The sequence below is a fragment of the Barbus barbus genome (assembly GCF_936440315.1).
Source record: "Barbus barbus genome assembly, chromosome: 28".
Lineage (NCBI taxonomy): Eukaryota > Metazoa > Chordata > Actinopteri > Cypriniformes > Cyprinidae > Barbus > Barbus barbus.
The window spans coordinates 23,296,395-23,313,462 of record NC_136756.1 but is presented as its reverse complement, the minus strand read 5'-3'; the positions used below and the strand labels follow the sequence as shown (position 1 = coordinate 23,313,462).

At 36.2% G+C, this 17,068-nt stretch overlaps 1 protein-coding gene across 2 annotated transcripts in view; it reads left to right on the top strand.

Annotated features, from left to right (window-relative positions):
- LOC306847753 (acyl-CoA-binding domain-containing protein 6) overlaps nt 1-14,234 on the top strand; it is a 31,278-nt gene extending 17,044 nt beyond the window's left edge. Inside the window, exons 7-8 of one of the 2 annotated variants that reach the window (XM_079381895.1) lie at nt 8,885-8,915; nt 12,571-14,234. In XM_079381895.1, the coding sequence (XP_079238021.1) occupies nt 8,885-8,915; nt 12,571-12,725 (186 nt within the window). In that variant the 3' untranslated portion in view covers nt 12,726-14,234. The remainder of the gene's footprint in view (nt 1-8,884; nt 8,916-12,570) is intronic. The other variant, XM_079381896.1, reaches the window with a different exon arrangement.
- Nucleotides 14,235-17,068: the final 2,834 nt, after the last annotated feature.

Genomic DNA, 17,068 nt, shown 5'->3' with positions numbered 1-17,068 from the left:
GACTACTAGTAGTTCATGGTGAGGAATTGTTTGGGACAGAGAACGGATGCTGTTTATTTACAGGTAATTTAGTGGCACTGTGGAAATGGAAAGGTAATTTGAGGTTTCGCATTCGTGCTAGTTCCTGACAGCAGTTTTAAGGGTTTGATTGGTTTTACAAAATGTCACCTGTTGCATAATTTTATTTTAAAATGATGCATGAAATTATGTAGTTGGAAGACTACAGATTAGGTAGGTTTGAGAAAAAAAAAGGTGTTTCTACACACTTTCTTAATCCCAGCAACTGTTTAAAATTCCCTGTTGAAAACATTCTTACACATTCAGGTCCTTCTGCTGCTGCCACAGGTCCACTATAACAAATGGTTCCATCCTCCACGTCATAACAAATGCCTAAATCAATCTGTCATAAGATTGGCGAGGAGAGGCATCCAATCGCCAGCTGCATGAGAATGGGGCTCAGTGGTGGGAGGGTTTAGCCGCATGGGGTGAAACACCTGAGAGTCTCACACTTACCGCTCATTCAGAAGAGTTTTGCTTCTGATCTGAGGCTGGCTTTGCTATACAAATTGTAATCATTGTAGGGTAACATTTGAAGCTGAGAGCAGCACTACAGGGCAGTCAGTGATTTTGGTTTCTCTAGTTTTGATTGCTAGTTCGGAGAGTATTGTGTGAAGTTCAATTCATTTTAGAAAAAGCAATTTGTGTGACTCATTGTTTAAGAGTGTTCCCAGAATTTTTTTCTTATTTATAAGTGAAACATGTTTTGTGCTGTTCATCACTTTGTTTTTCAACTAGGTGAAATAGAATTGATTGAATATTTGTTAATGGTTCTAGTTTGGCTTCCAGCATTCCCCCTAGCAGACAAGTGATTTACAAACACTTTGCAAATCAGTTTAGGCTAATTATTAACTTTTATGTTTGGCACCAGTTCATGCATTTCCTGGGAGCTAAACTTATGATCTTAGTGGTTTGGGTTTAGTGGTTTAAATTAAGTTTATTATGGAATTTATTTTATAAATATGGATTATTATTCACAAAAGTGGCCACTTTTTTGGTCACATTTTAAGGCATAGTCTAAACAAAAATGAAAATTCTGTCATCATTTGCTCACCCTTGTATCGTTCCATGCCTGTATATCTTTCTTTCGTCTGTAGAACTTATTGGTAACCAGACAGTTTCCATTGACTTCCACTGTATGGACAAATATACAACTGAAGTCAATAGGAACCGAAACAGTTTATCAACATTCTTCTATGTTTCACAGAAGAAAGAATGTCATACAGGTGTGGAATGACATGAGGGTGAGTAAACAATGACAGCATTTTCATTTTTGGATGGAGCATCCCTTTAACATTGTTTAAAGGAGTAGTGCAGTTTTGTTTAAACAACTGAATGTTTGCAACAGCATTAATTATCAAATTATGATTATTCATGAATGGAGAAAAACATAACTGGTCCATGTTTATATCGCATTGTATATTAATAAGTAAAGCTTTATTTTAAAATGCTGATACAGCTCACTAAGTAGACCAAGGTGCTAGCAGCAGAATCAGTATTGTATGAAGCGCTATATAAATAACGGTCATGGAACACAATGTAAGCCACTTTGTATAAAAGCATGAGAAATATACACATGCAACAGTGTTTAAGAACAAAAACACTGACACATTGCTGCAAGACCCATTAAAGTACACCAGAATCGCGCAATTCGGCACATATTTTTGCGTCATCATCTGATTTGCATAATTCCTTCAGTGAATCGTGAGCTAAAACGCAGAAAGCACGTGAAAATAAACGACGCTATCAGCGGGTTCAATTCATTCTCGGCGAAGTGTTTCATTCTAGCCGCAGGCAGCTAAACTCCTCTGATGAAAAGCCTCTCCAGAACCATCTGTTTCTCCCTCTTCCTGCCGCCTTGCCACAATACGTACACTCAACAGTTTTCTTCCTGTTTTCAAACCATCCACATAAATTGTGAAGGACATTAAAGCTGTCCACAGCTGTGTGCTGAGAAAGAAAGAGAGAGAGAGAGATTGAGCATATTTCCCAGCAGGGGCAGAACACAGGCCCTGTGGTTTATTAGTTTTTCCCCCACAGCGATTTAGCTGCGCCTGCAACATTGATTTTCATATTAGAGTGGTTTATGCATTTATTTATTTCATGTATTTCTTTTTGAACTGCTCTGATGATCCTGGACTTGCCCATGGTAATTCTCCGCCACTCTTGGCTCATGCGAAATTGCTTAATGGATCCTAAGACATCCCTTGGGGTGGACACTGAGACGCAGACACAGAGGGGGGCGGGACTAAATTCCACAAATGTGTTTTGTTTTCATTTGCGCTTCTTTTTAAATGCTCTGGGTTTACCCAAGGACTGTCAATAGGAAAAGAGAGTCACTAATTCAAGAAGAACAAAAACAAAACCCAGACAATGATTTAATGCGGTTGTAGGAAGGCGTGAGTGCTGGTTATGCAGCTGATTAACATACGTATGCTGTTGTGCATTAGAGAGAAGAGAGGTGAACGCTGCTCTGCCTCCAGGATTGACTGTAAAAGAAAAAAAATCAATCAGTCTTGCTGCTACTAATCAATCTCCCTCTGAATATTACAGCCAACTTAAACAGCTCCATCCTCCATAAGTGTTTCCTTGGAAACAATTGTGTCTATATCTCGATTTGTGTTTTTTTTACTGCTAAGGCACATATTTAATTCTGATAGGCAAGATATCTACATGCAGATAATGTCATTTGTGTTTATATTTTCAATTTAGGTGCATATATATTCTCAGCAATACGGAATTGGTAAAATAATAAGCCTACATCACAAGAGCCTTTGGTAACTTGAATGTTTTTTTTATTTTATGCAATGGCAGCAACCGTAGTATGATAAAAATTGACCAGTGTTAAATAAATAATTACATTACAATAACTTCATCCATCAAATAATATACTTCATTATCCAAACTATGTATTGTTCATACTGTATATGGAATACAGAATTGCTGTGCGGTTACAGATGTATATTTTAACAGCCGCTTCAAACCATCCAATCAGATTTCAGATTCTGTTTTAGTGTATAGTATCCACCATCTACATTATGTTTATAATTGATTGTGGTGTGATGGATGCCCTCTGTTGAACAAGTGAAGATGTTCAAGTGTTTTGAGATGGTACTCTGAGGGGAAAAAGCCTGATCTGATCTTTACAGAGGGTTTGTCAAGGACATTTTGGGATCGAGTGATATGCACTGACAGGCTAACCCTCACACACAGACTGGCTGGCAAGGTTAACACTGCACACAGAGGTGAAATAGATTCAATTAGGAGCGGTCCACCCGCCTGATCCTTTTAACACAGCTCTCCCAACGAGAAAGTACCCTTGTGTGCACACTCATATGGGTCAGTCCTACTATGCAGTATTTTCGTGTGTCTTCTTCATATATGTCTTAATATATTGGTTAAAATATTAAACTCACACAGGTGTTATGCTCTTACACCAGCAATTTATTAAAACATATTACAGGTAGTCCAAAAAATTTTCCTTTCTCTCATTGAAAATTTCCAAACAAACCTGTGTTAATTTGAGAATATATGACCCTGGACCACAAAACCAGTCATAAGGGTAAATTTTTCAAAATTGAGATTTATACATCATCTGAAAGCTGAATAAATACGCTTGTCACTTTCCATTGGTGTATGGTTTGTTAGGATAGGACAATATTTGGCCAAGATACAACTATTTGAATATCTGGTGCAAAAAAATTCAAAATATTGAGAAAATCGCCTTTAAAGTTGTCCAAATGAAGACCTTAGCGATGCATATTACTAATCAAAAATTAAGTTTTAATATATTTACAGTAGGAACTGTATAAAATATGTTCATGGAACATGATCTTTACTTAATATACTAATGATTTTCGGCATAAAAGAAAAATCAATCATTTTGACCTATACAATGTATTTTTGGCTATTGCAAAAAATATACCTTTAGAAATCATTCTAATATGCTGATTTGGTGCTCAGGATAAATTTTTAATATTATCAATGTTTAAATTATGAATGTTTAAAAAAAAATCAGAATTAAGTGCCTAGATTTGACAAAAAAACTCACAATTTATTATACCATAAATACCTCCTTAAATTACAGACCAGCTTATTCATTTTTGAACATTACTAAAGATACTGCATAATAGCAATAACCATACATGTTTACATGCACCCATTTCCTCTTTGCAACTTGAATATCTTCCGTTTAATATATGCAAAAGAACAAGAACTTCTTTATTGAAAAGAAGGAACCCAGATATTCATAAATCTTGTATTATATCTGTGTAAGACTATAGGTGTTATGATCATGCATATGGCTGCATTTTCTGCATGCTCTGATTAATGGCACCTGCTCATCATAAGCGTATCTGCATATGAATGCCGTGTGGTTATATCGATTCACTCCTCTGTCTATCCCTCTCTCCTCCTCCTCCTGTCTACTGCCAAGGTCATTAAAAAACCCTGCGCTCCCTGCATACAGTCATCATAAATCATAATTGCATGTGCATTTTTGTTTAATGTTTCTATCCGGGACAGCAGAGGGAAAGAGCAAGAGAGAGAGGGAGATAAAGAGAGAAAGGGTGTTCCTGTGAGAGATTTAGTCGTGCTAGATAAAGCTGTGATGGTGGCTCCCAGCACACCTACCATATGCCGCAGGGAACTGCCGGGTTGTGCTGGTATGAAAACATGAAAGCTTTTAGTGACCTGGTGGGCAGCGTATGTATGCCAGCTCCCGTTGAAGCCTACACAGATGGTACGACTGCAGTCTCTACCACAGACGCCGCAGAAACATTGTCTAATCCGTTTTACTATTACATTTCATCTCATCTTTGCTATTTCTCTTCCATTTCTTCCCACTTTGTCCTCACTGTAAAAACAAATTGTTTCAAAAAGTTGTTTCAACTTAAAATAATTTGTTACCCCGCTGACTTAAAATTTCAAGTTGACTAAACTAAAAATGTTAAGTTACTCAATGTTAATTTAAGGGACAACTGGAATATTTTAGTTGACTAAACTAAAAATTTTAACTCAATTATTTGAGTTGAAACAAATATTTTTTTTTACAGTGCTGATACACTGTCCTTATTCCACCAATCACTTTTACGTTGTTGTTTTCACTTTCTTCCTGTGTTTTTCCGCTCTGTGTTGTCATCAGAGGGCTGTTTTGAGGTAGTTCTCTTTGGGTTAATCTCATTAGACGATGCTCCCTGAATGGATTGAAATACACTGACAGTAATGGGAAAGAGAAATGTTCTAGTGCACTTTTGAATGTATATTGCTGCCGATCTGTGATGGCTTGTTGGTGTGAATAGAAAAGTTTCGATTTTATAAGCTTGTATACCAGTCAAAATTTTGGAATTGGTAAGATTGTTTAAACTTTTATTTTTTTTTTTTTTTTTTTTTTTTAAAGAAGCCTCTTATGCAAGCAAGGCTGCATTTATTTAATTTAAAAAAATCCAGTAAAACAGTAGTATGGTGAAAAATTATTACAATTTAAACTGTTTTCCATTTGAATAGATTTAAAAAAAAAAAAAAAGTATTCCTGTAATGGTATAGCTGAATATTTAGGATCATGTCACATGATCTTTCAAAATTCATTCTAATATGCTTCTATATTTGGTGCTCTCTCTTATTATTATCAGTGTTGTGCTACTTAATATGTTTTAGGGAAACATGACTGTTTTCAAGATTCTTTGATGAATAGAAAGCTCAAAAGAACATTGGTTAAACAACATAAATGTCTTTACTGTCACTTTTGATCAATTTAATGCATCCTTACCGAGTAAAAGCATTAATTTTGTACAAAAGTGCACTGAATTTTACTTACTGCAATTCTCAGTATAAAAACAAGAGAAGAAAAATGAATTTAAATTTTGAATCACAGGTTCTCATCATGGACTTTTGAACCGTACTGCTTTCTGTGATCCACATTGGGATGTGAATTGGTTTTTGTATACAAATATATATATATATTTATATATGTATTCTCTCACACACGTGTCACAGGGATAAGGCAAGGAAACCTAGAGGTCTAGCAGTTTCTTTCTATGTAGTTTCCTGATTAGGATGGCGTTTGCTTGGGAAAAATGCTATGCTGGCTTCTTACTTGACTTTTCCGCTTCTCTCTTGAAAACTAAATGGAGGACAATCCAATTTATGCCTGATTTCATCAGACTGCTTTAGAGACATTAGTCTCTGACCCCCAAACACACACAAATACATATAAGCATGCGCTCACACATACATGAGCACATGCACTCACACACAGAGCTGCATGTTTTTAATTTGCTACATTGGAAAATCAGTAATAGTAAGCATCCAATAAGTGTTCAGCATACTTATGAATTTCTTCTGTACTGTTTAAAAAGAATCCCAGGGTTAAACAGTGCACTTAAAATATTACTGTAGATGATTCTGCTATTATTCTAAAAATGTAGTATAGACTAGGTGCGAATAGACTAACTTTAACAGGTGTATGTCTATATCCATTTCCCATGAATCATAGCAGTTCATGCCAACCTGTTTGTCTGCCGTCTCCGTCCACACACCGCCTCTTGTGTCCATGCTCTAGAGATGTGGGCCAATGCGGATGTTGCCTGCACACAAGATTAGTGAAAGAAGATTATGTTTCATAAAGCCCACACTGTTTAATTATGGGTATAATGTGAATTGTGCATCTCCATACACTGTATCGACCATTCTCATAAACATCTGCCACTCTTTATTCTATCGAGAGCTCATTTTTTCTTCTGATTTTTTAACAGTGCATGTGACAATGATAAATATTCTCATTGGCTAATGTCTAGATTTAAAAATATATTTATAATATAATTTTAAGTTGCAGTGTTTCCCTTACCGTGATGTGTTCTGTCAAAATAACATAGTTAAAAGTTATTGTTGCAACTGTAAAACTAAAAATGATTGTAGTAACTAGAATTTTGGTGAAAACTATGGTCATCATGGTGAATATAAGAGAGTTTTTATATATAAATATCACATTTGTGAAAATTATTTTCTTCATATACAATGTGAAAATTAAAACACAAAATGTTTTTTATTATAAAAAAAAATAGCTGTCTGTTTTTGTCGTCGCATTTTATTATGTTAACTGATATTCGTGTACTCTGTATCCTGATCAGAGGGAAGTAACTATATCAGAGAAGGTGAGGAGAGAGACTGCATCAGTATTCTGTTCGTCTAGTGGGATTTTAACCAGCTAATCCAATCAGAGAGCCCCTGGAGTCACTCTCTCGCCTCTCCATAAACAATAGCATCTGACTCCTATAGGATCGTTTGAGAGCCCTGGCCCTGGTGCGATGAAGATTTTTGTATTAGGAACAATGGGATCAGACTTTAGCAGCATCTGACTGACAAGGCCATCCACATTGGCTCACTACTTTGGAGAAGAAATTTCACTGGGTTTCAGCTTAAAAGACCAGTCCTGAACGATAGCATCACTTATGGATACTTGATAATGGCTGTTCCAAAACCTACGTTTTAAGGCATTATAGGCTCTCCTGATGCGAAGCCCGTTTCAAAATATAATCTGTGAAATACCTTGTTTTGCAGCATGTTTCCCAGAATGTATTGCAACAAGCTCAAATGGCGGACAGAAAAATGTTACTATACCATATTTTCCAGAACATAAAACACTATTTTTATCTGTATTTAATAAACTCTGCTTGGTGTTTATAATAAATGTTATTTATATAGAATGGCACTTAATATATGTAATTTTATACTAATTTATACTTAATTTTTTTTATTATTTTCTATTCTGAATACTGTTAAATTTAAAGAGTAGCAAGAACTAAAATACAAGTTTGCAGTGTTTATGTTTGTAAACGACTTCAACAATGCAATTTTTGGCCTAATATTTTCAGAAAAATGTTAAAATGCTTCTATTAACTCGATACTGAAAAGTAAAATTCAGCACTAAAAAGCTCTATTTTATTTAATAATTCAGTATTTTTTTTCAGAGGGGCAAACGTGAGACATGTCATAAAAACTCTCTCTGTAGTTCTCATTGGGTTCTGATGATCTCCACCAACCACCCAGCCAAAACAATAATGCCATTTGTCATCGTTATTAGGGTGAGAAGGCACATTGAAGTAGCAATTAAAATATAATTTAGTCCGACGACACGTGTCATCCGCAGAACTTCCCGACCCCTTGAGTGTTGCATTCCACTGGATTTATATCCACACACACGCAGGATCCTTAATCCTTGCCCTAAATATGGCTTTCTCTGCATCGCACCTCTGATACCACAAGCTGTGGCAATTTGTCACCAGCACACCAGGCACATTGGGCCTATTGTATAAGCATCTATTGTTGTGTGATGCCCTCGGTCCCCGCGGCTAATGCATCGGACATGGTCCCTGCAGGGGACGATGAATAGATCATCCTAGAGCTTTATACACATACACCATGATGGCCTCATAGCCTCGTTAAGCACGCGGGTCAAAGGTTTGTTCATATTAAACTGGTTTATATGTCCATCTAAACAAAGTCCTCAAGCTCCTCTGATCCTGGTTATTTGTTCAAAAGTCTGTTTTGGAGGTTAAAGGATCTAATTGTTTATCTGACAGGAAATCAATGTTTAATCTGTTCTCTTAATCCTTTCCAAGTTGAAATCACCTGTTTTAGGCTGTACCATGTGGCGGTAGTTGAACTCAACAGGCAGGCCTTACACTTGAACATGTTTGTTTGTTTTATGGTTCTTTTTGGAATCTTAAGTCATTATGGAGAAAGATTAGAAAGTGTCTAAAGAGTTTCACAATAGATGTAATGGTCGATATCTTTTATAACTCTAAACTTTTTTTTTTCTTTTTCACAGGATGATGAAGGACAGACCGCACTGCACTATGGTAAGAACAGAACTATGCTGTGGCAATCCATTTTTTTTACTCTTAAACTTCAAATGGGAGTCATATATGTTAAAGGAATATTTTAGTTTAAACCAAGTTGAGATGCTGGCAAACGAAAATAAGAGAACATTACAATTTCAGTTCATTCCATTCCAATGGACATCCAAGAAGCAAAACATTGCATGAGGATAAATGTTTTAATACACTGTTTAAAAACTATATTGTGTTTAAAATACTGAGATCTTCTTTGTAACAGGTTGTGTTCAATTTTCAAAATCTATTTTAACATGACTATGCAATACTAGCTGGTAAACACAGTAATTTTGACATAATATGCATTACTTTGAACACATTTTTTTCAATTGAGAGATGAGACATTATTATACACTACCATTCCAAAGTTCGGGGTTGGTAAGATAAAAAAAAAAAAAAAGTATTTTAAGCTCTGCAAGGCTGCATTTATTTGATTAAAAATACAGTAAATATTACAATTTAAAGTAACTAAAATATGTTCTGTTTTAACAGGTCATTTATTCCTGTGATGGCAAAACTGAATTTTTAGCAGCCATCATTCTAATATACTGTGTTTGTGTGCAAGAAACATTCCTTCTTATTATCAATGTTGAAAACATTTGTGCTGCATAATCATTTTTGTGGAAACCGTGATTCTTTTTTTTCAGGATTCTCTGATGAATAGAAAGTTCAAAAGAACTGCATTTATTTGAAATAGAAATCTTTTGTAACATTAATATGAATGTCTTTACTATTTTGATCAATTTAATGTGCCCTTGCTGTACAAAAGTATTTTTTAAATCTCTATGAAATCTATATAAAATGGTTTCTGAATGAAAAGCTTATCCACCTCACCTCTGAAGTTACAGGAGGAAGGTGTGTGTGTGTGTGTGTGTGTGTGTGTGTGTGTGTGTGTGAGAGAGAGTGTGAGCATGGGTACATTTGTCCACAGCCACACGTGTGGTAAATAGGACCTGTAATAATCACCAGTTGTCCCAGAGGAAATCAACAGTGTTGGTCTGTCATGTGACACTACACATGGGCGGCCTCCAGGCCCTTGTTTTGTGTGTGTGTGTGTTTGCCATCTGTCCTCAGGTTGGTCGCGTGGCAGGGTGGACGTCTGAAGATGAGCACCCCTTGGGGAGGGAGAGCAGAAAAATGATTGGGGGATGGAATATAAAAAAGTTACTAATAAACATAAGCGATGAACTCAGAGAGACGAATAGCACAGAATGAAAATTCATTTCCACCTCTCCCTGTGTGGGGCCATGCGGCTGACACATGATTAATTGAGGGGTTTACTGCACGCTGTAAATTGTTCTTCTTCTCTACAGCTCCCCAGAGGCACTAGGGGCTTTACTGCCCAAGGACCCGCACACGTGCCGAAAATAAAATACAGTAACAAAAAAAATGGACTAGAGAAAAAAAATTAAATGTTTTCCTTTTCTGCTTCCTACTTAAAGTGACAGTTAACCCAAAAATGACAAATCTGTCTTCATTTACTCGGTCTCATGTTGTCTTAAACCTGTATGACTTTTTAAAAGAGATATTCCATATAGTGACTGTAAATGGGGACTAAGTACAGTACAACCATGATCACAATTCACTTTCAATGTATAGCAGCTTGGACATTCTACATCTACGTTTATTACACACAAAAAGGAAGGTCATATGAGTTTTTCTAACAACAGTGAGTAAATGATGACCGATTAAAAAAAGATTGTCATTTTTGGGGCATATATTCCTTAATGAGGTCTTGCACATTTAGCACACGCTTTCATCCAAAGCTTAGATATAGAGAAAAGCAATTTATCATATCATCATATTACATAAACCGTTTTAAAATGAATTGAAATTATATATATATATATATATATATATATATATTATAGTTTTTTTTTTTCTTTACAAATACAAATTTCGTTTTTTACCTGACACACGATAAAACATGGAAAATAAATCACAGGTCTGCTGTTCAAAATATGTGTCAGGAAGATTTTTTTTTTTTTTTTTTAAGAAATGAATACTTTTATTCCACAAGGATACATTAAATAGAGCAAAAGTGTCAGTAAAGGACTTTTAGAATGCTACAAAAGATTTATAGTTCAAATAAACGCTGTTGACTTTCTATTCATCAAAGAATTCTGGAAAAAATAGTGGTTTCCGCAAAAATATTAAGCAGCACAACTCTGTTTAACAATAATAAGAAATGTTTCTTGAGCAGTAAATCTTGAGAAAGAAAAACTCCACTTCAGATGGAAAATTCAACTTTGCCATGTCAGGAATAAACTACATTTTAAAATATATTCAAATAGAAAACAGTTATTTTAAACTCTTATAATATTATTGGTTTTACTGTATTTGTTTTATTAAATAGCGTAAGAGACATTTAAACTGTAGTGCATACTGAAGTGGGATCTAATCCATGTATAGAGACCAGATATCATAGAGACTGGGCACTCTTAAGATGGGCTCTTTTGACTTTAGCCAGTGAGCATCCACTTAGTAACAATCTACAGTATCAACCACATGGCAACATGTGCAGAACACTCTTGTACTTCCCTTCTCTTTCACTCTCCTTTACTCTTATTCTTTCTCCTTATTCTCTTGTGGTCGGGGGTCTGAGGTTAAAAGCCACTTTTGTCACTCGGGGTTTTCCTGCTGACATCAGCCACTCACCTAAGAGAAAGAATAAGGAGAGCGTTTTTCCCTCCTTTTTAAAAGAAGGCAGTAGTTGACATAGATGTGAAAAAGCACTCAAGCTTAGAGGAATGTTCCTGCATCAGCGTGGCAGGCAACACTAACAGGGTTACAGGAGTGCCGCCCCTCCCGGCCCTGCAGCCTCCTAATGGGGCACAAACTGCCAATGGGGCACAAATGCAGGCGTGCTGCTCAACTATAGATGCAGCTTGCACATTCAGTCTTCAGACGTACTGTAACAATTACTTTAAGTGTACGGGAGAGAAAACAGAACTGGATTAAGTTCTTTTTAAGGTGGTATGTTACCTAAGAACAGGTAGCGGTGTTATTTTAGTATCATTAGGTACTATTATACTTTACATTTTTAATTAGTTTTTATTTTAATATTTTGTTTTCATTTTAGTTTTAGTAATTTTGTTATAATTTTTTAAAATATATTTATGTTTTTATTAATTTTTATTTCAGTTTTATTTATTTTTATTGCCTTGGCATCTAGGTGAAATAAACAACGGTTTTTATAAGTATTTTATAATAAGTATTTAGAATATATAATTAGTATTTTTATTTCAATTAATATTTTTTTATTTAATGAAATAGTAAGACATTTTGTTATAGTAGCAATTTTTTTTTATTGTTCAAATATTAATTACCTATGAGTAACTAATTACCTATAACAACCTATATTACAATTTTTTTTTTTTTAATTATGAAAAATATTCTTAAAATATTCTATTATTTATACTGTATAACTTTGCAGTTACTTTAAAATTTTATTAAATTATAATTTTATTACAATACATTCTAGTTTTTTTTAGTTGACTTGAGAAAATGGTCACATTTTCCGCTAAAATGTGTGTCTGACTGACTCCCTTGCACAAAATGCAAATATACCCAACAGTATTAATTTATTTTTCTTGTGTTCTCTCTCCCTCTCTCTCTCTAGCCTCAGCTTGTGAGTTTGCAGAAATAGTTGAGTTACTCCTGAAGGCCGGAGCTGACCCGTCAATCAAAGATCAAGAAGGCTCCCTTCCAGAGGAGGTGACAGAGTCTAGCGCTATCTCCTCTCTCCTGCGCCAATACACTGCTCCTAAAGGCTAAATCTCACTCTGTGAAATCTCACTCCACAAAATCAAACCAAACCCACATGATCAAGTTAAAAGTTCATACAAACTGTGCTCCTCATCCAAATGGTACATGCCTGCTGTCAAACTGACACTGGTTCCAGAACTGAACTCAATCAGTTCAGCATTCTAGAACTATTATCATTGATTCCATTTGGCTCTGAAGCACAGATGTTATACTTTCAAAGTTAAGTTCAGACAACCTGTCCTCCCCCGTCCTAGAATGGTACATTCCAATGAATGTGTTACTGTTGTTACTATTAAAGACATGGAATCTTACAATGGTGTCTCATTTTTTACTTGTTTGCTACTTGTTTTAAATTTAACAAAAATAGTAGATCTAAAGCAATGTGCCGATTATTATATAAATTATGTAAGTGATTCTAAAACTTGGGGGAAACCTTAAGGAATTGAGGTTTGTTAAGCATACAAATTTTCTTCCTGATTTAATGGATATTAAAACCAATTTTTGATTGTCAGTTTAGACATTAAAGATGCAATAGTTACAGTACATAAAAAAAATAAATTTACTCACCCTCAGGCCATCCAAGACATGGATGAGTTTTTTTTTTCATTGGAACAGATTTGGAGAAATTTTGCATTGCATCACTTGCTCACCAATGGATCCTCTGCAGTGAATGGGTGCCGTCAGAGTCCAAAGAGCTGATAAAAAACATAATAATCCACATAACTCCAGTCCATCAATTAGCATCTTGTGAAACAAAAAGCTCTTTTTTTGAGAAATCCATCATTACGGCGACTTAAATTTAGACTAATATTTCTGGCTAAAATCCAAACCGAGACAGCTGTTTGGACTCTCATTCTGACAGCACTCATCCACTGCAGAGAATTCACTGGTAAGTGGTAAATTTCTCCAAATCTGTTCCAATGAAGAAACAAACTCATCTTGAATATCCTGAGGATGAGTAAATTAAGCACATTTTCATTTTTGGGTTAATTATTCCTTTAATAGTAAATGTAACAATTCTACAGTACATTAGCTTTTCGACTTATTGGTCTCTGGAGGGTAAATAGCATGAAGTACCTCTGATCAATGTCTTCATGCTGTTATCATTGAATTTTTGGTTGGTGAAGCTTCATTTGAATTTTTATGCTTTAAAATAACACATACACTGGGTGACTTTAAGTGTTTTTAAAGGGGTCATATAACGTTGCTAAAAAGAACATTATTTTGTATATTTGGTGTAATGCAATGCATTTATGTGGTTTAAGGTTCAAAAAACACATTATTTTCCACATACTGTACATTATTGTTGCTCCTCTATGCTCCGCCTTTCTGAAACACGTCAATTTTTATAAAGCTCATCGTTCTGAGAAGCGAGGTGTGCTCTGATTGGCCAGGTATACATTGCATTGTGATTGGCCGAATACCTCAAGTGTGTAATGGAAATGTTACGCCCCTTACTGTATTGTGATGCCGTGTCCCGGCGCGATGAGACAAAAACAATAAAACCCATTATAAATGAGCCATTTGTTGTATCCAGTAGGGACATAATTACTGATTATAATGACTTGTAGTCTTTTTATGCGTTGTGTTGCATCGTGCTGCGTAAACAGTACCATGTCTGCATTTGTGATCGGAGGACTAACAAGCACTACTCTGCACAGCTCAAAACTCGTGTTTGAATAGTCAGTGGCAAATTCTTTAAATATGAAAACATACTTACAGGCTGCGAGTCAGAAGCGCCAGACTGTCCTTGCAAAGTTGGAATTGCCCCACTTTATAGAAACAGCTGGCATTGTAGGCAATTCTCCCAGGTTCAGGAAATAGTCCTTCGGAAAATGCGCTGCACACACTCTAATATTTGGGTTGAACTGTTCTGGGCTGCGTTTCTCAAAAGCATCGTAAGCTTAAGTACATCGTAGACCCATTGAAACCGAATGGAGCCACGATGAACTTAGGCTTACGATGCTTTTGGGAAACACAGCCCTGGAACAGTGTTGTAAATACAACTTAACCACTGATTTCTAGTTGTGTTTCAAAGTACTTTCGCTTTCACAACTAAACACAGCGTCTCCAGGACATGGCGCCAGCGGCAGCAACAATACTACAGCGAGAATAAAAGCTACACCTTCTTTCATTGCGTAAACATTTGGGCAGTGTTATGCAAATCTTCCCACACAGTGACGTAGACATGTGGGGGCGTGTTTGAATGAGCGTTTAAGGAGAGCGTGGACAAGTCTTAACTTTTATAAAGAATATCTCTTTGTGTTTGAGACTGTAGTCTTTGCAACTTTAATCTTATCTAAGCGTGAACAGCTTGTAACACTCCAAAGAGAAAGGAAAACTTGAAATCGCATCATATGACCCCTTTAACATTTTCCAGTCTGCCATCACATAGGAATCCTCAAACTTTATTTTACCCAAAGCTCTACAGCTGATACACATTTGTTCAAAAACAATGGGATCACTATGTCTCAGAGTATGATGTATTGAATAAAAACAGCTCAAGTGGAGGAATGAGAGACATTAGCTGGGTTTGGGCCTGTAGAGCTGCATTCCTTCTCGAGAGCAAGATCCTCTGTCTGTCGCTTTAGATATTCCATAGCCAGGCAGGAATTATGGTATCGGTTTGTTTGTAAAGGCTGTTTGTCCCTTATTCCGGTAATTTCCATAAATCCGCTGGAGTTGGGGAAGGGTCAATGCCGCTGACGGCATCCTCCGTGGGCTTGTCTGCACGACAGTGACACTAAGCCCATTACGTTTCCATTATGTGCCTCAATTTCCCTCTGAGCTCTTCACTTTTGACACGGACTCCTCTAAAATCATGTCCCATATTGCTCAGCTTTCTTTACTTAACGTTTATGCATTTTTACAAGTCGCCTCTCTGGATGCTTCCCTAACACCATTAGTGGCAGATGGTGGAGGTTTGTTACTCTCACTCTTTCTCTCTCTCACTGTCTGTCCCTTTCACTTTCTCTCTTTTTGTCTGTCTCTTTCTCTATTCAGCCGGTTGTCCAGCTTATAAATGGAATGGCATGTACTGGGCTACTCTTAATGCAATGCTTTACTCCACCCTCGCTTAGAATTTGCCAGCAAGCAAAAAAATGCTGAAAAATATCCTACTAATATCTCAAAAAAAGGCTGTAGTAGGCTGACGTATTTTGTAGACGAACCCAAAAGTTAACATCACCCATCAACCCAATAAAACTGGCTTTTGAATTATTGCAGAAAATAAGCTCTGTGACCAACAGACATTTATGATTCTTACACGTTTTGTTCAATTGAACACAACTTTTATGCATTTTTAAGCCTTAATACAAAAGTAAAAATGTAAGTGTAGGCTATAAACAAATAACACAATGGTTGCATGATTTCGCGTGGCCTTCCATCACTTTTCAATCTGTTTTCAGGAGCGCAATCTTAAAGACAGCAAGGCCTAGTGAGTAGATGACTTTTCCTGTTCGGTGTAATTACGTTTAATGTCACCGACAACCTCTATAGTCCCATTTAGCCACTTGTTAACAGTGGCTAACCAAAAACCCATTCAAAAAACCCACTCACTTCGAGGTGATTGAACCGGAAGTGCTAAAATGCGAACTCACAGGTTTTGGCTTACAAAAATAAATCATCCCTGCAGCACTCAATAAGTAGGGTGTCCCAAATGGTGCATTATTCACTTATACACTATGTACTTATGCATCATGTAGGCTACTTAACATGTAGTGTACTGAGACGCCCTTAGGTGACACCGAATATTATAACATTTCAAACCGCTGGATGGTGCATTGACCAATCAGAATCAAATATTCCAGAGAGCAGAGTAATAAACATGAGTTCCAGTCAATCAAAGGCCGAGGTCATTCTGATGCATTGAGTAGGCTATCAATTTGAGCACAGGCTTCTTTATTACATCAAATGCAAATGAGAATACTGCCCACTACACCTATACAGTAATACTAACACGTGCCCATTTGTCCTTGCAAAATGACCCTTTCTTTATTTGTATGGCTGTTGAATTACAATGCCAAACAAAATGCCAGTGAACGCCATCATACACAAGAGAAAAATACCCCATCTATGCAGCCCAGATTAAATTTAGGCTGAATAACTATTTGCATGTTAATTTATTCCTTCTCACCCGGGAGGCTGGTGAGTCGTTGGCTTCAGGAAGTTCGTAATAAAAGCTCAGAGATCGATGATAATGGCATTTGCGCTTGTGTTTGTCATCTTTGCAAAAGCAACAGTGCAGGAATTTGCTCAGATTTATATGTATACTAGTGCTGTAAGTGGCGTGTAAATTATCCCAACTGTCTTTGTCGCTGTTTATCTTTGTAAGACTGAACTATTAAAGGCCG